Source organism: Eptatretus burgeri, chromosome 8, assembly GCF_056783735.1.
Source record: "Eptatretus burgeri isolate ZD-2024b chromosome 8, Ebu_testis_v1, whole genome shotgun sequence".
NCBI lineage: Eukaryota > Metazoa > Chordata > Myxini > Myxiniformes > Myxinidae > Eptatretus > Eptatretus burgeri.
The window spans coordinates 19,765,237-19,788,883 of NC_140968.1; the positions used below are offsets into that span (position 1 = coordinate 19,765,237).

At 42.6% G+C, this 23,647-nt stretch overlaps 1 protein-coding gene across 4 annotated transcripts in view; it reads right to left on the minus strand.

The window, feature by feature from the left end:
* The window catches only part of SMG1 (SMG1 nonsense mediated mRNA decay associated PI3K related kinase), a 213,797-nt gene that overhangs the window by 160,229 nt on the left and 29,921 nt on the right, over nt 1–23,647 (minus strand). For 3 of the 4 annotated variants that reach the window (XM_085891045.1, XM_085891047.1, XM_085891048.1), the window contains exons 5-14: nt 22,745–22,803; nt 15,177–15,390; nt 14,347–14,472; nt 11,370–11,442; nt 7,343–7,440; nt 6,099–6,272; nt 2,970–3,194; nt 2,712–2,813; nt 487–777; nt 109–239 (exon numbers count right to left, since the gene is read on the minus strand). In XM_085891045.1, coding sequence (XP_085747171.1) covers nt 109–239; nt 487–777; nt 2,712–2,813; nt 2,970–3,194; nt 6,099–6,272; nt 7,343–7,440; nt 11,370–11,442; nt 14,347–14,472; nt 15,177–15,390; nt 22,745–22,803 — 1,493 coding nt within the window. The remainder of the gene's footprint in view (nt 1–108; nt 240–486; nt 778–2,711; nt 2,814–2,969; nt 3,195–6,098; nt 6,273–7,342; nt 7,441–11,369; nt 11,443–14,346; nt 14,473–15,176; nt 15,391–22,744; nt 22,804–23,647) is intronic. The other variant, XM_085891046.1, reaches the window with a different exon arrangement.

Sequence of the window (23,647 nt, forward strand, 5' to 3'; positions counted from 1 at the left end):
TTAAATGTTAACGGATGCACGTATGGACGGACGGACGGACAGACAGACGGGCGGACACTGTGACCCACTCTGAGCTTATTTAGGAGAAATAACCAAATGAATCGTTACCTTGTGCAATGAGAGTACAATGTGTACAGTACCGAGTACTGAATAGCTGGGTAGTGGATTGCAATATCCTGGTGCACAACTGCTAGGGTATCACTCAACAGAGAAAAAACAGTTGGAGAGAGGGCCCACATCTGATGAAGAGAAAGAGGGAGGGGGCTAAGAGGTTGCAACACATGAACAAGACTACAGTAGGCTAAAATGCAAGGGTATGTCAAGCCACAAGGCCCAATTCATTGACATGGTGAAAGATGAAAATTACAACTGTGTACTGCAGGCATTCACCCCTTCCCACACCCCCAAACAAATGTGTACAAAACACACGCATGCAGACACATGCACAAACACCTCTAACAAATGCTGTGGAGCAAACAGCCTTACCCCAATGATGGAGTTTCGGGCGTTTCCTACAGCACTGAGAGCACAAAGGTTGAAAAGCATGATGGATTGTGCCTCGTCCGGAGGGGGCACTTGTCCCACAAACACCGGATGGACAATGGCTTTCCAGTTTTCTTCATCCTCAGAAGAACTTGCTTCTCTCTTGATTACCTCAAGCAAGGCACTCAGGGCCCAGGCTGTTTCTCCGAGGAGAAGTTTGTACACCATTTCCAGGATTGGGATATTTTTGAGACCAAGAACAGCTTGGTACAAGGACAAGGCACTGTTCATCACCTACAAAAAAAAGAAGTTTAAAAAAAAAACCCCTAAAGAATGGTTTGTTGATTTGCAACAGTAAAAAAAAAACGAATGAAAATATAATTTGATAGTAAGGATCAACATTGGTACTTCATTGAAGGAGTGAATCCAAAAAACAAATTAAACTAAAGGCTTCTGAGAACACACTACCCTGGCACTGTCTTGAAACACAAGGACATGGGGGAGGTCTACGATCGGAAAATTTCATTGGTCGTGATGGCGGAAAATACCATATTTAACCCAAGTACTGTTGAACAGGAATGGTTTTGAAAGTGTCAAAAAGGTGATGTGTGTTCTGCAGTGTTCAAGTATACAATTCAATGGAAATAAAATAAAGATTTTAAAGGTCAGAGGAAAAAAAAAAATTCCAGAAGTTCACCACCGTTCAAGCAGCATCTTTTGCAGTACCTTGTGCAACACGTTACAATAGTTATTCGTGCCTGCTTGTGTCCTTCACGGCGTCCTTAAAAACAGTACGTTTCCTGTTTGGAATCATTTTCAATTTTGTTTGACTGCCAGACAGGCAGGCAGAGTAAAAAAAAAAAATCTCACTCTCTCTCTCCACACATGCGGGATCGGGCGGGACAAATCCAGCGCCAAAGTGCTAAAGCACAGGTTCGTTTTCTGATTCTTGTTCGAAATATAACATTCAACTGAAATCAAGTTGTTCCTCGATCATAAACTGATGTTTGTAGACAGAACCAATTATTTGTAGACAGATGCAGACAGACAGAAGTGAACCAATTTAACCTCGCTTTTTTCTTCGCATGCATGCGGTTAAAAAAAAAAAGTAGGACCACCGAACCTGCAGCTTATCTGGGCCCTCGCCTTATATTGTCACCCAAATTTGGTAGCATTCTGACTGGTGGGTCTGGAGAGGAAGATTTTTGAAGGAATTTACATGATTTTTTTTTTTCCACAAACATGTGCTAAGTCCACCATTTTAACACGCTTTCGGAAACATGATCGGCATGACCTCCGCAATTTAACATCAGGATCCTGTCCTAATGTTGTAACCCAAATTTGGGAGCATTCTGACTGGTGGGTCTGGAGAAGAATATTTTTGAAGAAATTTACTAAGTCAGCCATTTTGACCGACTTAAAGTCACGTGACTGGAATGAGTTTCGCAATCACTGTTACCAATCATGGGAGGAACGTTGCTGCCAAATTTCAGCCGGATCTGCCGAGCAGTTTGGCCGGAGAAGTCGAAATAGGACACGGACGAACGGTGCGCGATGACGATACCTTATCTGGAATTTAAATTCCAGACGAATGAAAAAAAAAAAAAAAAGATTACAAACTGCTGCTCCCAAGTGAAAAACCAAAATCCATCCATCATTTGTGCAAACTTCCTGCTCATTGCAAGAAAAATGATTACAATTGTTTGTAGTGATGATGCATAATTATAACCGAGTGGACTGAAGTGTTGCCGACGTGTTCGGTTTTTTTTGATGTTGCTGATTCGCAAATCAAATTTGATCAAAATCGCTGATGAATTAAAAAAAAAAAAAAATTTACAAGTGTGATCACGCTTTGTAATAGTGACCCGTAAACACATTAATCAGCAAATGTACACCTGCAATACCTGCTCCCTTGGGTAGATTCATGAGCAAGTGAATAAGAAATAAAGTAAATAAGCAAACAAATGGCAATCAAGATGATTTCCAAGTCTTTACTCCAATGCTTCAGTGGAAATTGGGCAAGAGCTGATATTTCAATTCCCAATAACATATAGTACCACTCCCAGTAACTATTATATTCCCAACAATACAATTCAAACAATATCGAAGAAAAATAATGTCTGAAAGCCATCACCGTCAAGCATATGATCAGAGCGAGTCCAAGAATCAGGCACGAGTGGTTATTTATATTATTTTGAAGGATGTTGCTACGCTTGGAGGAAACTTGCCTCGACCTCACGTCGGTAACGCAGTTGCAGAAGGTTCGAGCTTGGAAGAAACAGTTTCTCCACAAATGGTGCAGGCAGGTTTGTACCTACTTGTTCAACTATCTGAATAATCAAAAGGCAGGACACATTTTGACAAGTCAACCAAATATCAAACAATATTCACTCTTGTCATAAAGCTTGTTGCTGGCAAGCTTTATCTGAGCATAAGTGGCAACAGTGACAAATTTTTATTGGTCTCGTGTGAATTTCAGTGCTCACCAAAGCAAGAAAGGAAAGGAGTGAGACTATGTACTCTGCAGAACAGCCCAAACAGGCCTGCATTTGCTCAGAAGCAAATGACAGGACTGCCGAAGTGGGTGGTGCTGTCCCAGGATCGAGGCTGACGAGGACAAACCCTACACAATCATTGGCTGCCGTAAGTAGCTCCTCAGAGAAAGAAGTGCATCGGGCTACTTCAACAGAATTCACAACTCTCTCGAGTACCTGAATTGGAATGACAGGGATGTCCATCAGAATGGTGTGCAGTGGCCCATCAGCCACCATCACACATGGGATTTAGTCAACAACTGCAAAATAGATATTTATATATCTTGCCTGCACAAATGTATCTTCCCTGCACATAATAAAACAGAAGCATTCTCCAGTCAACACAGCAAACCAATTTTAGAGGGTACAAAAAGGTCGAGGTGACTTCTTTTTTTTTTTGAAGTACGATGTAAGCATTTTAAATACAATATATAATTTGTCATCAACAACAGTTCCGTTACAATGGTTACATCATCGTTGCAATGATACAATAATATGCTCAATATCGGTCAAAGTGGAACCCACCCAATGGAAAAAAAAAATTATAAAATTAAAAAAAATAACTTCTTGCAGGGTTATGGTTTTGTAGTGATGACATGTAACCCTAACCCTAACCCGAAGCTGCAAGTCTTGAATCAGTAAGTTAATGGTTGTTTTAAACACCGAGTCTGGTGTAATCTTGACAATATTCCAAACAAATTAAACATCTGAAACAGGAGGAGGGGCGGTGGGGGGGGGAATGTCAGCAGAGAATTTGCTTTCTTGAAAGGAAGCCACAAATATGAATGCACTTTAAATTTAATCTGCATAATCCAGCATCCCAAATACACAGCAATTGTTATACACCTCCCCACCACCCCGATACCACCCTTTCTCCCCCATCCCTCCCTTTCCCCCAACCTCTCTGCTTCCCCTGCTCCCCCCTCATCTCATCCCATCCCCCTCCTACCCTGTATTCCTGTCAGTGAAGCGACAGGTGGTATTTGCTGGTATAAAATAAAATCTATATACCGTTTGCAGGGTATAAACAGGCCCCTCACCCAACAAAGTACAGTACCGTCTAATTAGTTTTTTTTGGTGGTAGCCGTTTTTCGTCAGACACAAGTATGTCAAATGTCAATCTCATGGGTATGACATCAAATGTAGACCATCTCTAATGGTCTGACATCTTGTGTGTCTCGGTGACCACGTTGGCACTTAAAGTGAAAAAAAACGAACAACAAACGTCTGCACGGTGGGCCATGACTTCCGTCAAAGTCGGGAATGTCTACCCAGCGTCCATTTTCCGACTTTGAACGAAACACCGTCGACGTGTCCCAGGTGGGTTGTGCAATGTTTTAAAATGTCGATACAACTCTCTGACCCCTTAACTGAAATAAACAGCTGCTGATTTTCTCTGTTTAGACCACAATGGTCAACAATGGCACAGAGTAATGCCATGCACAGCAGACATAAGATGGCCACCTGGAAGTCGACCCTCGCAAAAAAAAAAAATTAAATTGAGGTCAGCAGGAATTTCATCAGCAAAAAAAATTTGGGGTCAGCAGGAAAAAGGCGAGGGACAGCGGGAGCAACCGGGTCAGCACCAAGAGCCGAGAAGAAAAGGTGGGGTATACTATGAGCGATGTTAATGGGCACAACACACAACTCGCAGCAGGAGAGAATTCAGTAGTGATAGTGTTGACATGGTAGGCAGGTATGGGTGAGATCAGGAAGTGATGACCGAGGGGACATTGGCAGAAAAGAAGCACGGGACTCACAGGGAAGTGCCTCACTGTATGAATGGTGACATGCCAGAATGTGAATGTCAGTGTTTGAGGATGCAAATGGAACAGGAGGTGGTTGGCTCTCGTGTGAACACGGGATGGCACAGAAATAGTACAGTATTATCATATTGGTTTAAGTAAAGCAATATGACATCCGTACGAAGTGAGAGGAACACAAGAAAAGTGTCAAAATGTCATTAAGTTGGAAGTGTTGTGATTCAGTGGTGTTTGAAGTCATGAAGGGAAAAGCACAGTCTAAAGCAAGATAGCCCAGCAGAGGGCCATACGTAAATGCCAAGAGGACATAAGTTCGAAAAAAAATTGCAGCTGAGGGTGAAGATGTGAGCGAATTAAGTGCGTGTGGAAGCAGCACAGTGTTCTGAGGAAGAACTAAAAGGGTACCGAGGAATAAACCGGTGTGTGCCATTCGGGTCAAAAATAAAATGTCCCCCGTCCTGATTTGAATCTGAATGCAAGTGACCAGTGTGCTAACAGGGGAGTTAGATTTTCTTCGTTAAAGATTTGGCATTCCCGCTAATGATTATAAAGACATAGATGAGGGATTACAGAGCTTGCAGCATCAAATTGGTTAGCTGTAGGATAACACGCTTCTTTCAACCAGCTCATGAAGAGTTAGTGGCATCGACCACTATTCTCAAGTAGGTACAGGAAGATCGAGTTGGCCGTCTTCTTTGAGATCAAGCACACCATCATCACCCTAGTTGCACACCAACCTCATCATTTGCTATGAACACGATTTTTGACCCGGATGACCTAATATGAACAAGGCACTGGCCGCTGGCAAAAACAATTGCTCCTGCCTTTTGACCATTTATTGTTTTCCCATGTCGGGGTGGACACTTGACATTGCCACCAACTCCGCATCCTCATTCATTACCGTTTCTCTTGAATGCCAGTTTGAATAAGTCCTGTAGATAAGGATGGATGAATCTGAAAGCAAATAGGATCTTGGAAGATGGAAACAGGAACATGAACCACACTCGTCACACTTGAAATGTTTTGGTATTTTTCTGAGGTCAGATGTCAAATAAGGGAGTACATTTTTGTTTAGTCCCTTCCCTCCCTCCCGCCCCCCCCCCGCCCCATCCCCCACCCTCTCGAGGTGGTGAGCCTCGTAACGAGCGTGGGGCCAGGGCGACACGGCACGGCACGAAGAAGAGGCGGCGGGATGCAGATGTGAAGGGATTACCGATCAAGAGCTGTCAATAGCTGCACACTCAGGATACAATGATGTACTCAAAGATAAAAGCATACAACAGGACCAATAACAAATACAAATCATAAAACAATGTACCTCCCCAATGTAAGATGTCGTGATTGGTGGTCCACGGGATGGACTGAAACGATTCCCGATGCTTCGAACAACTGTGGTAAATACTCTCAGGAGGGCAGCAAGCTTTGCCAATGAAACATCCAACTGAGGCACCTCCTCATCCAGAACCTCCCCACCTGCAGCCTGCCGTACATCCTGATCACACAAGAGGTCTTGGCTTTAATTAGTCTCAATTTTCAGCCGAAGCCAATTTTTTCTCAATTTTGACCTGAAGCTTATTACGTAACCTTACAACACACTCTACCACATCAAAAATAGAAAACAACAAAGTAGCAATTTTACATGAATGCACGCATGAACATGACAAACCACTCATCCTTCAACATTTTCTGGATAAAAATCCAATAGGGGATATTTAGGACATGCGAGACCAAAGGTGCATTCCACAGCCAATATCCACAAAGCAATAATGCTCAACCCCACAAAATAAATTATGCCAGGTGTCAATCATTAATTATTACCTCATCACCAAAGGTGGGCAGAGGTTATGTTTTCACCCATCCTTGTTTCTTTGTCTGTGAGTAGGATATCTCAAAAAAGTTAGGGGTGGATTCGGACGAAACTTGTTGGACAGGTTGGAGGTGGGACAAGGACTAATCGTTTACATTTTGGTGAAGATCCAGATCAAGATCAGAGAATTTTTTTCAGTGATTCTTCACCATTGAGTAATAGGGCTGAAACAATATGTAGTACAATATCTCAAAAAGTTATGGCGGATTCGGATGAAACTTGGTGGATGAATTGGGTCGGTGACAAGAATAAACAGATTAAATTCTGGTTAAGGTCAGGTCAAGTCAAGTATGGGAGCATGCGCCGGAGCAGCGCGGCACTGCGTCCACTTTCTGCCGATACTCCAGGGGCCTCCGGGGGACAATAAGAATCTATCAAATAAGATGTTGCATTTCTGCAGCACTACCAATTTAATGAACATACCAAACACTGGAAAGCAAGAAAACAGATGGAGTAAAAGCTGAACTCTCCTTTTTCTTATGATAATTTTTTTAATCCCTCAAGATTTGAAAACACAGTGATGGCTACAATAACCAAGGTAGTGAAAGTCTTTGGCCATATACATTACACGTGCAATTGGTTACACTGGCAATACAATAGAATCATTTTGCTTACAACATGACAATAAAAAACAAAAAAAAGAAAGAGGCCGAAAGAAACATTTTGTTGTCAACCAAAGTAAATAGCGTACACACCTCAGCGTATGCTTCCATGTCCTCCAAAAACTGACTCAGAAGGGTTAAGGAGAATCCCAGGTCAGCCACCCAGAACTGCTCCAGACAGTTCAGCCAGCCTGGAAGATTGGGAGCCAAACAGTGTGCAATGTGCATGGTGATCAGTATTTGACAAGGGAAAGTATAGTGCATCAATCTCTGAAGGTGAAAGTAAATTGCAGTAAATAAACTACAAAGGATGCAAGCTGTCAATTGCTACAAAGCAAGAGGCATATTTCCTTCTTCCAAACTGTTCTTCAAAAAAGGCAATCCAAAAGAAGAAAATTCTGAGAACAATTACTGCAAGGAATATTCTCCAAATGCCAAACGAGAGCCATTGTCGTGGCTGGTGAAGGTGCAGTTCGGTTTTCAAATATTACCGCCTTTTCACAAACAAGGTAAACCAAATAAAATTTACCAATCACACAAAACATGTCACAAATAAGCTCAACAACCTAAGATGCAATGCTGCCATAATGTTTTCACAAAAATAGAATATATATATATATATATATATATATATATATATATATATATATATATATATATATATATATATATATATATATATATATATATATATATATATATATATGTGTGTGGAAAGACCCACCCACATCTCTCACCTGTGAATGGAGGGAATATCCAATCAGCTCTCACCTAATCTACTAAACCCAGGTCGCTAGGATTATAGAAACAATTGACCCCTCCCACACTCCTCAAGCCGAAGAAGCTGCGTAAAGCAACTCCAGAAGACCTACACAAGGTAAGCGCTATGCTGTTTCGAACCCTTCCCAGAGTTCCTCAACAAATATAAAGACGTTCACACATGAGAATCCCAATGCTACACGCTGATATATACACACGCACACACACGTAAGCACAGTGTCTGGGCTGTGTCCTGTGTTGTCACTGAACTAATCCCTCAAACCTTTGTGAAATCGTACCAAACTTTCGGGCTGCACCTACCTCTGCCGCGTGCATGTTGTAAGGGTATATATATATATATATATATATATATATATATATATATATATATATATATATATATATATATATATATATATATATATATATATATATATATATATATATATATATATATATATATATATATATATATATATATATATATATATATATATATATATATATATATATATATATATATATATATATATATATATATAGCGGTAGAGGAAATTTGCAAACCACCATTCAGGTCCCGTAGGTGAGATATCTCTGTAAGTACATGTGTAGTTAGCCCCCAAACCCGTTGTTTAGAGGGAATAAATGTGATTCATTCGGGCTGCGACGCTTTAAGATAGCCGTTTTTCTGTTCTATCTTTATTTTGTACCAACCACATCTCAACCGCCATCACACAACAACCACCAACCACAACGCTGCTTCACAACAACAACGCCAACAGCCACGATCTTTACCTTCACAACTCGCTCCCGCAAACATGGCATCACCGCCATTCCAAACGGCACCATGGCCATAAACCACCACCATAAACCCTCCACCACCTTCACCTCTCCTCCTTCTACCGCCATTCCCGCACCACCTGTGAACACCGAGCGTCGGGCTGTCGTGGGCTCGTACAAGGTGCGCGCCAAACCGCGAGTGCAAAATGCGGCTTTTCCGAGGAGAATTTGGATCAGGAATGCTACACGCCCACTTCTGATTCGTCAAATCAGCAAGCGCGGGGCGGTTTGGCCCCGCCTCCAGGCGCGTCGGTGTAGAATCGAGATATGCAAATTCTCGGATTAGGGGAGGTTCACGCCCCTTTTTCTCCGTCCAATGGGCGAGCGTGGCTCCACCCCCGAGCTCGTTCTGATCCAGAAATTTGCATATGGGTTCTCCCCACGGCCTATAAAGCGCCGAGAGCAAGTCGAATCAGAGGAGAGTCAGTTTTTTTGGTTGGAGAGCAGACTGTGGCAGCGGCAGGGTCGAGTCGGTCGCGGCAGAGTCGGTCTCGGCGGAGTGTCTTGGGCAGTCTGTCGGGGTTCGGAGTCTGTCGGGGAGCTGCAGAGAGAGGAAGCCTGGAGCTTGGAGCGTGGAGTGGAGTTGGGAGGCGAGGGCATACAGGTGGTTTGCTGCAGTCGGCTGAGGCGAACGGGGAAAGAGACCGAGTAGCTCGGGTCCGAGGCAAGGAAGACGGCGGTCGGCGACGAGGTCGCGGTGGAATCGCTCGTCGCTGACCCAAGCAAGCCAGCTATCCTCTTTCCCCAGAGCATCAACAATTCCCCCCCCCCCACTTTTTCCCCCCACGCTGAGATAGTGCGAAAAAGGGGCCCCGTTCCCACCCCACTCCAAGCAGTGCCAACCAAACCCGCGAAGGAGCATGAAGTCGGGGCACCGCCGCCACATTTGCGGCTCATCACAAAGACACGGGTAGGATCCACCCGGTCTCGCGGACCTGACCGCTCTTTCAGGTCCCGCACAAGTATTGGCCCACAGGCCCCGTCTGCCCCCTTGTCTTTGAGGGTGGCCCTTTTATTTTGCTTTTGAGTAAATGTGTTGTTGGCGCCGTCTGTAAAGTAAAACTGTGTTAGTTTTGCCGTGTGCTCGCGTAGTCGGTTGTAGATCTGCATTGTTGTGTTTCTTTTGTAGCATTTGATATATGTGCATTCTGTTTAATTGTATATGTGTGCTCTCCGCGTGCCGTGGAATAAATGTGCATTATGTTGAACTGTTTTTTCCGTTTCGCTTCGTCTTTTCTTTGATTGAATCTCCATCTTGCTTCACGTAAAGGGTTGGTAGTGGGCTTAATACGCCCGATAATTAATCGGAACCGTCGAGGCCGACGATAACACCGCTTGGTTATCCCGATAGTACGGAACAGGTCACTTCAGTGGCCCGTGTCCGGAGTCGACCTGGGGCGAGGTGCGATCGCCCGGTCTACCCTCCGCGTGGGTACTTAGGTAGGTCGAGTTTGGCGAACAACCCTATCCCGCGCGGGGGGCCGATTGGCATGATCGTGGTGAGGCCGAAAGGCCCACCCGTGACTAGCTCCCGGCGTTAGTCCGAGAGGGTCATGACAGAATTGTCCGTCCGGTGGGCGACGTGCCGCGATTCGAGTTACATGGCCGCTCGCACGCCGGCGGGCGCGAATTCGCAACAATATTTTTTTTTTAACTTGAATCTTCAACTACAATTGTTTATAAAAATGTAATATGAATATTACAAATTAATTTGAAAAATAAAAGTTTGAATTCTGATTGGTGAAAATCATGACAACATGGCAACTCGCGTACTTGTCCTGAGTTAAAACAAGCCTCCCTCTATAGTGACACGTGGTGAAATGTTTTGAATTACATGGAGGTGAGGATTTTTCAACAACATGGCAGTTACGTTGCAGTGAGATGTGTTTAATAACGTGGTGGTGAGGTGTTTCTTAATTTTATTTCACATTCATCATGACAACGCAGCAACTCACGTGCAATCATTATCCTCAGTTAAAACAAGCCTGTTCCTCTGTAGCGACGAGTGCAGCGAGCCAGCCAAAACACACACACACACACGTTTTAATTAAAGTTTATATTTTTATGAAAAACCAAGTCCTAACATTTACGATGTATTTGTGCCATCACATCTTCTTTGTTTGTCTGCAGCACAAAGCTGTGGGGTAGCATCACTGGCTGGGGGCGCAACTGTGCCACTGCTGCAATGCCTTCTGCTGGTTAGGGCAGCAATTTGCAATTTGTTCATGGTGCAGGCGATAGCTCGCATACTCTTCACAAAGAACATGATGGGGTGTTTAATGTCCACCAAGGAATGCTGGCAGATGGGACGCACGTTTAACATCTGTCCGAAGGACAGCACACATATTGATGAATAACCTTGCTTGTGAAACACCGGGATGACAGCTTATAGCTGGGTAGGGATTCAAATCCAGGCTGGAGAGCTCAGAGGTGAGTGTGTGTACCTCCAGGCCATCCTGTCAGCCCATGCCATCAAAGGATAAACAAACAAATGGAGTGCTTTTCTCAAGCAAACACTCACCGGACACTTTCTTCGTCAAACTCATCTTCTGTGTGTGATCAATGTGCCAGCCCACCAAGATGTCCACAACATCCTGTTCAAGGTAAGGCAGTACAAGACAAACATAAGATAAAACATACAGAGGGTTCCACAAGTATGCTCAACACGAAACTACATTACCACCACATATGTACAACAAACAAAATGTTCAAATCGAATCATAAAAAAAAAACAAAAATGAATACAAGGAGGCATTCAATCGCTGAGGGAATATAATAATACATTATACAACATAAACATGTAAAAATGCACAAAAGTTTGAAAGAAGTAAGAACTTCACATTGGAAAAAAAAAAAGACAACCATAAATGTTTGTCAGCCATGTATGCAAGTGCAGATGGGACAAACAGACAATGGCAATTTATTTTTTTGCCAAAGACTGTGTATACACAAAATGAACTCCCTAACTTGACAAGGCAGCAGCTTGACCTGTTTGACCTGTTAACAACAAGGTGCGCTACAAGGTCCAGAGGGGTCCTTTAACATAGTCGTTGAGCTGAAGGTCTAATAAATGCATCAGCAAACACCAAAACAGAGTTTATATTTACTGTGTTCAAAGTTACTACAACTCCCTCCTTCCTATCTCTCTCCACACCCCCACCCCCCCCCCCCAAATCGAATCATTCCCTTTCTGGTTGTGCTCAATTGTTGGCCTGCTACCACATTGTCAATGCATCCTTGTTCTTCCATGGGCCCCACCCACTCTTGTAGAATAAAATTTGAGGGTTAGGTGCAATGACAGCTCGACGCTACAACTTCGCCGATTACACATCTATACTAATAAATGCCAGTGTCTCTCCTCGATAACTTCAAAACCATGAAACCTAGCAGCCTGAAACTTTGCACACATACTAAGGGAACTCCACAGGAAGTGCAGGAGTGAAAATTGGGTGTTTTGGGTTAATTAAAACACCCCTTTTGAAGATAATTAACGGCCTTATTTAATTATATCCTTCATCAAGCACATCCTCGGCCACCTCGCTCTCCATGGGGTCTTAACATATCTTGGGTTACTTCACTGGGGTCTGAAGACACCATGTTTATTGGCCTGCTAAACATGCCTTGACTTGGAAAAGGCCACAACGACTTCTTAATGATAAAGTTTTTTTGTTTCTTTTCCATTTTCCTCACTCATATTATCAAATGCTGATTCATCATAGCTCCAAATTGCTGGGTACAATGCAATGCTAATAAATGCCTGGAGATTCCAGCATTCCATTTCCACACATGCCATAACCTCAATAATCTCTCTAACAAAGCTGAATTACAAAATGTAAGCTCCAGATTTGAACTTAGCAGCAGTTCTGACTGCTAAAAAAAACAAAGCGTTTCATTTGTCCAATTCCGACATATTTGATATTTTGGGCGTCTCTTTGCTGATGTGTGTTTAATATGAGGGTTCGGAGATTGCTTATCGCATGCCAAGCGAGAAGTTCCTTTTCAACCATTTTGTTGGAGTGCTTAAGCCACTTGCCAAGCACGCTACAATATTCGCACTGTCAATGGATACTGCATATCGATCGACTTGAACAATGTTCAGGGGCCATTCACCTGCGATGACCCCACATTGTTCTGTGGTCACTTTGGCATAGATAAATACAAATAAAAACGAGAAGGGCACTCTCGGGAGAGCATACCTCCGCCAAGCAATGCGTGATCCAAGAGAACATATCGGGCCAAATACATTTTTCAAATATAATGCTATATATCGTTTTTGGTCTTCTCTCAATGGTGAAGAATCACTTTGAAAATTAAATAATTCTCGTTTCCAGATTCGGATTTGCATCTTCACCAAAATCGAATCACTTTGTCCTTGTCACACACCCAACCTGTGCACCAAGTTTCATACGAATCTGTCCACAACTTTTTAAGATATCCTGTGCACAGAAAGACAGACACACAAACAGAAAGAGGTAAAAACATAACCACCTTCCACCTTTGGTCAAAAATGAAATGTTTCATTACCATTACAGCAGGATAGCTGAGAGGTACGCACATTCATTCTAAGCTGTCTTGCCTGGGTTTGAATCATGACCCAGCGATAAACTGTCATCCCGGTGTTTCAGTCAAGGTGATTCATCAATGTGTGTGCCGCTAAACTGGACGTCGCATCTGCAGGAATCTTCTCCCCCAACCATCACTCTCTCCTCTCTCCTCCCCTCCGTCCCCCTCTCTCTGTCCGTATCTGGATGGTGGTTATCTCGGCACGTGTCCGGATGGTGGTCATTTCCGAATAGACCCTCTTCTCACACTGCCCTTCCTTGCCCTCCCCTCACGCTGTCTTCCTTCCCCCACCCCTCCTCACGCCCCGAATCTCCCTTGGTGTAGCTGTCGTCCGGACAGTGGTTATCTCTGGATGGACATTCCCCTCATGCTGCCTTCCCTTGCGCTGCCCTCACGCTGCCTTCCCTTGCCCACCCCTCCCACTACTCCTCACTCCCCCAATCTCCCTGAGTATAGCTATAGTCCAGACAGTGGTTATCTCTGTATGGACCCTCCCCTCACACTGCCTTCCCTTGCCCTCCCACCATGCTGCCTTCCCTTGCCCCACCCTTCCTCGCTCATCCACCCCTCCTCGGTCTACCTCCCTTCTCACTCCCCCCCTAATATTCCTCACAGCAAAGCGACAGGTTGTATATGCTGGTCGAGATACGTGCCTGGAGTCATTATCATTGGCTGTTGATCTTGTTGAATACAAGATTACATCCACCCACCCCCTGCAATTGTAAACTCTTCAAATAGAACACAGGACAGGATTGTTAGGAATCTGCAAGAATTTTATCTGAAACACATAATCAAGAAGAAAAAAAAAATTGGGGCTACAAATTGACTCAAATATTTAAAACTTCTAAATCATAATCTGACATAAATTCTCCCAAGCCTCTGCAAAGACAAGATTATATCTATAGACGAGGAAAAAAAACTGGAGATTAGCACACCCGGAAGCTTGAACTGAACACGTGTGGGTAGCTGCGTGCGAGCAACAGCATGCAGGACACGCACTGGTTCAACAGCTCTGGAGAATCCACATTCTCCAGCAGGCTCTGCAGATTCCTCATCACCAACTGCGGCAAGACGTGCATCGAACAAACAAGGGTTATGCATCTTCTTCCACACACATTTATAATCTCCAACTATCTCCATCTCTCTCTGCAATTTGTCAACCTCAGTAATTTTGAGTGCGCATAAAATGTCACAGGTTTCAACTTGCTCGTTTCATGCATACATTTTACTTAGGAAGTATTTTCCTCGGCTCATGTAGGCCCCTTGCATAAAATGCCTTTTGACACATTGTTGCGTTGCTCAAACTTTGGCAAGCAGCCACCTGCTTTGAAAATGAATAAAATATGTATTCAAGAAATCCGCTTGGAGGAAAGTCAGTGTTCATTAACTCACTGCCGAAAGAACATGAAAAGGCCAAGAAGAAACAAAAGTGCTTTGGTAGCCAAGCAGCATTGGACAAAGGGAAGAGAAGGGGAGCTATCTCAATCATGAGGGGATTAAAACACAACCCTATTATTCCAATATTAATGATTTATTTTAAAGGAGAATCTGATGGCATTGCAATCAAATAACTGACTTAATCGACATTGCTTTAAATGCAAATCTTATGTACTGCTGTGTTTATTTGTCGTAATGTTGTTGCAACTCGTGCAATTTAAAAAGTTTTTTTTTTCCATTGTTTGTTTAAAGCTTTCCAATACATGTGAACATGATGCAAAAATAACAAACCGAACAAGGCATGAAAACATGTCAAAAGAAAACTGACCGGCATGCTGCTGGTCAACACTTTTTCATCAGCTGTCACCTCCAGGGCTTTGTAAAGAGCAGATAGATAAAGGGTTTTGAGACCCTCCTTCATGGTCGAATTCAGCTTGGTGAAAATCCAAGCAAGTGGGCGGCTCGCATCAGAGCCAAGTGCAGGACACAAGAGGCCAAGACATGCGGCTGCTTCTTGGCGCAACTCGTGCAACAGCTTGCTACTGTAACGAGGAGGTGGGGGGGGGGGGGAGACGGGGAAAAATATAATTGAGACGTTAACTGCAATAAAAATCAGTTTGTGATAACCGCCTGATAGTCAATCAGATGAATTAACAACAGTTATTCAGCAAGGGGAACCCAAGGATTGCCGAAGAGTTGGATTGTTTGCAAGTGCACAAACTTCAGTTTGCTTGATGCGAAGGAGTGTGCTTAACTTGTAAAGAGGGACTGCGGTGGAAAAAAAAAATGTTCAATAATAATTAGTTTTCTACAAGTTGACGAGATGAGTTTAAACGGGAAAACTAGCAGAGCAATCGTTCCAATCGTTCAAGCAGATGATATGCAAGACCGCATGGCTGTAAAATGCAATCAATCATACAGTGTGTACGCACACATCACGGAAACAGGGCACAAACAGTACATTCATGGCAATAGCAATGTGCAAACACTGTGGACACGACACAGACCGAAACCAAACTCACATCACACACTTCACCAGCAGAGTTGCAGAGCAGGCAAGCGGAATGAATTCACAATTGATCAGGCCATGCACAAGGCACGTGAGAGACTTTTTGTACAACTTTGATCAATGCCGAGCTAAAGGCGCTGTCACACCTTGACGATTTAGCCAGCAATGGCAATGTATAAAAATGTATGTAAAACGTAGGCGTACGCTGAAATTTTGATGTTTTTTTTAAAAAGTTTGTCGTATTCATAACGTGTTGGTCATATGCATAACATATTAGTAACTGGCACAGAACGTTTCGTTGTCTTATAGATAACTTATACCAACGAATGATTAGCCTGTTGTCGGCGTTCACAACCTATGCCCAACGATAGTTTAACTTAGGCAGAGCATGCTGCACATATCGCCGACGAACTCGTGGCATAGCCTGTTAAAAAACCTGCCACACAACGATTCAAATCATAACCGCCTGAGAATTGGAAGTGTCAACCACGCAGTCACACCTTGACGATTTAGCCAGCGTATGCCGACATATGAAAAATGTGTCTAAAACGCTGGCACACGTCGAATACGGTATGGGTAAGTTGTGCATACGTTAAGAGCACACTGAAAAACGATGAAGTACGCTGTCATATTTCGAGGTACGTCTAGTACGTCGTGAAATTTCAAGCATGCTGAAAATTTTACGACGTACTTGCCGTTTGGCTCACATGTTCCGCTACGCTGGGAATAAGTTGTAGGCACGATATGCGATCGTTGACACAAGTTCCTTGTAAGTTACTCATAAGTCGAAACACGTCGAGGTAATGTTTAGCATACTCGAAACTTATTTTCTCCGTCAAGGCTCATTTTCTTTTTTTCTCCTTGGCTCCGTGAAGGCACGTGACGAAATATCTGAAGTTGTTGTTATCTTGCCAAAACGAAGTTTTTGCAAGATATGCGAGTCAGCTTGTATGTTTTTATTTTTATTTTTATTGTTTGTCTGTAATCACGTATAAAAAATTCTGCAGAGCACAGTTATCATCAGAAATTTCTGTAACTTCACATATCAGAGGCCTATAGAGGTCCCTTTCAGTGCACAAAATTTTGAAGGTCAAGGTCAAAGGTCAAAGGCCAAAGGTCAAGGTCACTATGGCGCAAATCAGGGGAGTCGACGAAACCCTTATTTTTTGAGTAATTTTGATCGGATAGTCTTCAAACTTCATGGGAATATAGTTCATGGTCTGGCGCTCAGCTGATTAATTTTTGGTGGCGATTGGCCTTGACCTTCATAGGTTTTTTATTTTTTGGTCTGTAATCACGTATAAAAAATTCTGCAGAGCACAGTTATCATTGGAAATTTTTGAAACTTCACATATCAGAGGCCTATAGAGGTCCCTTTCAGCGCATAAAATTTTGAAGGTCAAGGTCAAAGGTCAAGGTCACTGTCGCAAATCAGAGGAGTCGACGAAACCCTTATTTTTTGAGTAATTTTGATCGGATCGTCTTCAAACTTCATGGGAATATAGTTCATGGTCTGGCGCTCAGCTGATTAATTTTTGGTGGCGATTGACCTACACCTTCATGGTTAGCGCCTCAGGTCAAACATATTTGACCCCAAGGTCAAATTTTCAAGTTTTAGGAACCATATCGTGTAGTACCTCAAATTGAACACCTCGATGAGTGCTTTCTAGATATGTCAAGCTTGAGACATTACGACGTCATTTGGTGACGTTATGAGGCAAAAGCATATTTTTCATGGTTACTCTGTAGAACGATTTTCATCGGAATCTCTCGTAGGCAGATATTCCTCAAGGAGTCGCTCCTGGTGGATAGCAGCTCTGTTCACCTCAGTGTGACCTTAAAGAAGTCACACGTGGTCACCTTTTGGCAAGATACGGGTCACCCTGCGGGTGACATTGGTTTATTTTTTTTTTTTTTTTTTTTTTTTAGTCTATCACGAATTTTAAAATATATTCGGACATTTGCTTTTAAGTTTCGACGTCGACGTGACAATATCCTCAAACAGAAAATATTCACAGAGGAGGAACTTAGAATAAGACGTGAGCAAACTGAAGAGGCAATCGGACGTGATGTAACGTAACGTGATGAAATATTGGAAGTTATTGTTGTTTTTTTAACGCTGCCAATACGCCATTATACGGTAGCTGTAAATTAGAAACACGTTCAGTAAGTTATGTGGTCGTCCGGAAGAAGTCAATCAAATAAGTCGACATACGTCAATATGTGTTGGAGGTACGTTACACATAGGTTCAAAGCACATTACTCATAGGTTAGAAATAAGTTTGGGGTAAGCTAATCATTACCTCGACGCGTTTAGACTTACGATTAACTTACAAGTAACGTGTATCGACATGTGTCAACGATCGCATAATGTGCCTACAACTTATGGCCAGCGTAGCGGAACGTGCGAGTCATACGCTGGCATACGTCATAAAATTTCAAGCATGCTAAAAATTTGAGGACAACAGCAAAGTACGACGATGAAAGCCAGCGTACTACGACGTATGGCAGTTTTTTTCAGCGTGCTCTTAATGTTATCAAAACTTACCCATAACGTATTTGACGCGTGCCAGCATTTTAGACAAATTTTTCAGAAGTTGGCATATGCTGACTAAATCGTCAAGGTGTGACAGCGCCTTAACTCTTCACCTTGATGCTTTCACGTGTCAGAACAGAACATAACATGAGCTTTTGAGCAACTGTGGAAAGCAACTAGTCTTTCCATATTTTCAAAACAAAGAATGGACATGGAAGGGGGAGGGGGGGTTGTATGGAGGTGGGAGGTGGTGGGGTGAGGGAGGGTTAGGGTTTGCTCGTACAGCATTATCCTGTACAAATTTAAATCGTTTATTTTTATTTTGGTGACAGAAAAGGAAAGAAAAAAAAAAGTGTTCATCATTACAAAGTTTGACAGATTTGACTGTACAACAAGCAGAGGAGGGTACAAACTGCATACTCATCACTTTGCTGACTCATTTAATAAAAAGACAGTTTGTTGTGCTTCACAAACAAATTGCATGTCTATCAGTCATTCTTAATGAGGATGTAAAATAAAGTGAAACTCATGAAAAGGGATCTCATATAACATTAGTTGTTGTTCCTGTTGTCTGGCTATGGTCAGTGTTTGTGTAATCCTTCCATCGACATTTATATATTTTTTTTATATTGCTTCGAGAAGTAGGTACTGTCAGATCCCGTTTATAAAATGCTACCTGCTTCAACATTCGTGGCCCTGTGCTTCGAGTATTCGTGGTATTTTCAGTTTTTTGCGGACGTATTCGTGGGATTTTTGATTTCCTCTCATGAATCATGAACCACTGTGAACCTATCCCCCCCCCCCCCACCTTCTCCATTGAAACAATACCCTGACATTCATGGATTTAGATTTCGGGCATTTTCCAGGAACATATCCCCCGTGAATAGCGGGGACCAACAGTATTACTATACAGTACATCATTATGCGTGCTCCTTCCGTGCCCTTCTTTCTAAATGGTTCCGTAGAATAATAATATAATAATATTATTATTGCTGTAGAATAATAATAAATAATACCATTGGAACTGCTGCATTAAGCTCCCATTCCCACTTCTTCCTCCATCTGAGAAAAACGTGCTTTTAAAACCGGCATATTGATGACTAAAGGGACACGTTATTTTTTTCTTCTAAGTAAATCTATTTTCATCTTTCCAAGTGTACTATTTATATAATTCTACAAAGACAGCAGGAACCCTTTAGCGTGAAATTTGACACATGGACGCACACATGCACACGCGCCACCTTGTAGTAATAGATGAACTGTGCAATGACTTTGAACAACTCTTGTGACTTCACTAAAACAACTTTAAATACACTAAGAAGATATTTCTGCCAAATGAACAGAATGTTTTCTGGAAGGAGACAAGGAAAAAGCAGAGAGCTGCAGATCAATCCTTCCCTTTACTCTATATGTAGAGGGCTTTTGATAAATGGCAACGTATCATCATGTAAACCCCCTTGCTCCTATTACATCCAATAACTGTTCAAGACAGTGTGGTTTCCAAGTAACAACTGTTTTTATTGACATGAGTGAAGCTCATAGAAGAGCGAGGTAGAACTGACAGTGGGAAAAAATACAAGAGAGTGAACGAACATAAAAAGAGGGGAGTGGGGAAACATTGAAACTATCATGCAAGGTTAATGGAGGTAACAAAGATTGTGGGTCAAAATTGGGGATGACGAGACTTTAAGGACAAGTTGGGCAAGAGCATAATTTGCTTTCACCACACTCCAATGCGAGTGCAGATTTTTTTTTTTTTAACAAAAAAAAACTGAAGGACCAAAATTTGGACGAACGGTTCAGCCCATCACAACTTTCTTTTCAAGACTATCCAGTATTATCATCAATATATCAATAATGCGACTTTTAATGCTTCCTATTTCAGTATGTTATTGCTCGCATGATAACTCCAAGCTATGCACATTCACGTTTCAGCTGTTTAGCCTGGACTTGAATCTTGGCCCAGCTATACACTTCCATCCTGGTGTTTTATTGCATGTAAGACAATGCATCAATGTGTGTGCCATCCATCTGAAGGACATTAGGCCAAAGGACCTTGTCTGCCAGCACTGCTCATTGGTGAACGTTAATTCTACGGTCTTTACCGAAGAATCGGCAAATTAAAAAATTCCTGCCGTGGGAATGCTGGGCATTGGCAAACCACTTAACATTTAACCCTTGCTAAGAGACTGCTGCTTCGCCAGCACAGACGCCATCTCTAGTATGATGCATCGAAGAAGGCTATTCGGTAATTTTCCCCTATTTTAAGATTACTTTTCAGCATTCAAGCAGCCAATAAGGCAAAGTACTTGTAACTATTGAAGTGAGTGAAATTCAACTTGCATTTGTTGATGGTCTTTTCACATAACGAAATGAACGAACCACTCTGTTGAGATCAAACCGATGAACTGTTTTTGAAATGGCACTTATGATGCACATTGTATGCCAGGGAATAGGTGTTATCACAAGTTGTCAGTTTTTGCACAACAAAAAGTATTGCCTTCGGCTAAGACACGTCCTTGGGTCGGCGTTGTTTGCATCCTGCTACTCCAAGATAAATAATTCATGTGCCGTTGAGAGACGAAAGAGAAACAGAGCATCGCTTTGAACAGGCACACATCAGTGGAAATTTATTTTTAAATTGACCACAGTAAAAATAAATATAATATCATCACCCTTCACAGACCTGCCTGCTGTCATAATAGTGTCAGAGTAATGCGGTTAGCATTCGAGGAGAAAATGTGTATATTTAGTTCTCGAATGAGTTTATTTTGAGGCAAAAAGTCAGCAAAAATGCCAAAAGCCTGCCATCTCTGGAAATGCATGGGCTATCAGGCTGAGACGGTTTTTGGCAACCAATGTTGCCAGACACAATTGTCGAGTCATGACACAACCACCGAAACTTGAAATACGAGAGAAATGCACAATGCTCGGAACACATTCCACTGCAGTAGGTAAGTCATGGTTTGAAAGATTCTGGTAGCCAAAAACTGTATTTTTAATTGAACAGGAAAACTCCACCCAACACCCAGTTCCATTATAAAATTAGAAAAAAAAACAATAGCGGCAATGCCCCTGCGCTTACCTGGTAGAACCAGGGAACCACTGGTCAGCATGGATGACCCACAAAATATGTAAATTAGCCAATGGTTTAAACAAACTTGTGAAAGTACCGTGCAGTGATGATTCCTACCAGGTGACACCTAAATCGGGTGAATACTTTTTGAAAAGTCGAAATTAGCGATACCAGAATCATAATGACCTTTGATCTTTAAATTGACCTACTTAATATGAAAAAAAATTTCTGGGATTTGTAAAGCATCAGGAGGCCATGGTTCTCAGGAGTTCCCAAAGTTTGGTGAAAATAGGAATATTATTTTTCACATCATGGGTGATGAAGGGTTGCAGTCAAGTTTCCTCAAAATTGTGTGTCGTCTCAGAGAAGAAAGCCAATACTGACTGACCCCGCTATTCGCGGATTCGCTATTCATGGACCACGCGTATATAAAATGCAACCTGCTTCGACATTCGCGGCCCTGTGCTTCGTGTATTCACGGGATTTTGGATTTTACCTTATGAATCATGAACCACTGGGAACCTATGTCCACTTTATCCATTGAAACAATGCCCCGCTATTCAGGTATTCACTTTTCGTGGCATTTTCCAGGAATGTGTCCCCCGCAAATAGCGGTGTCCGACGGTACATATTTTGGGGGAGATCAAACATGGACCCACTTTGAGCCCCCTTAGACCAGGTTTCATCAAAATTGTGTGCAGTTTCAGCGAAACACCAATTTGGGGGGCGGGGGGGTTAAACCTGGACCCACTTCGACGCCCCCGTAGACCCTCTTACACCCTGATTTTTTTAATGCCACGAATAAACTTTGGTATATCATGGGTAATGAAGGTTGTGGTCAAGCTTCATCGAAATAGTGTGTGCGTGCGTGTTTTCAGAGAAGAAAATCCGAGTGTTTACACACTGACTCACTGAGACACTGCTCGGTGCGAATACATCACCTGAACAAATTTTGTTCCAAATGAGCTAAAAATGGTTAGAATGTCTGCCTTTTAATTTTCATTGGCCGATTTCACACACCCATCTAAACCATTCATGCCAGAAACCCCTTTTCAAATCATATACATGGTCATACATTTGTCCATTGCCTACCATTACATTTGTCCATCATTATAATCTGGTAAAATGTACCAATAGGTCCTGCATGAGACTTGTGTAAGAACTCCACAATGAGCCTTACAACAATATAAAATAAGATAGATCGAAAAGGCTGGCATAAAATCGAAATAATTTTCCATCATTTCTTCCCTCAGACACCAAGTGAAAAAGTCTTACCCCTCAAGGAAAATTTCTTCAATAACCCGAAGAATGCCGTCTAAATTCTTGGAAAGGATCTGTGAAAATATAAATTTTAAAAAGATCAGAAAATGTACATTATATGTTAAGCATTAATGACAAGAGTCAAAAGGATAATTTTAAATAAATAAATAAAATAATTTTTTAATGAAAAAACAAAGCCTTTACATGTGAAACTAGAACAGCACTTGGAAGAGCACACACCTCCGCCACATGCTGAACAGTTTATGTTTTGTATGCCACCGACTGTATCCCTGGATCCGGACCTGAACCAAAATCTAATCGGCTTGCTCTTGGCACCAACCCAACTCATCCACTAGTTATGTCATAATACAGCCACAACTTTTTGAAATATCAGGCTATGCATATGTACAATATATTGTTGTGGTTGATGAAATTCGCAAACCACCATTCAGGTCCCGTAGGTGAGATATCTCTGTAAGTATATGTGTAGTTAGCCCAAACCCGTTGTTTAGAGGGAATAAATGTCATTCATTCGGGCTGCGACCCTTTTAGATAGCCGTTTTTCTTTTACTATCTTTATTTTGGACCAGCCGCCATTACTACTACCACAACCACCACCAACCACGTCTCAACAGCCATCACACAACAACCACCAACCACAACGCCACTTCACAACAGCCACGACCCTTGCCGTCACATCTCGCTCTCGCAACCATCGCATCACCGCCATTCCCGCGCCGCTTGTGGGCACCGATCCTGGACTCGTACAGGGCGCGCACCGAGCAGCGGGTGCAAAAACACCAGCCTTTCCGAGAAATCGGATCAAGAACGATTCACGCCCACTTCTGTTCCGTCCTATCAGCGAGCGTGGGGCGATTTGGCCCCGCCTCCAGGTGCGTCGGAGTATAATCGCTATAT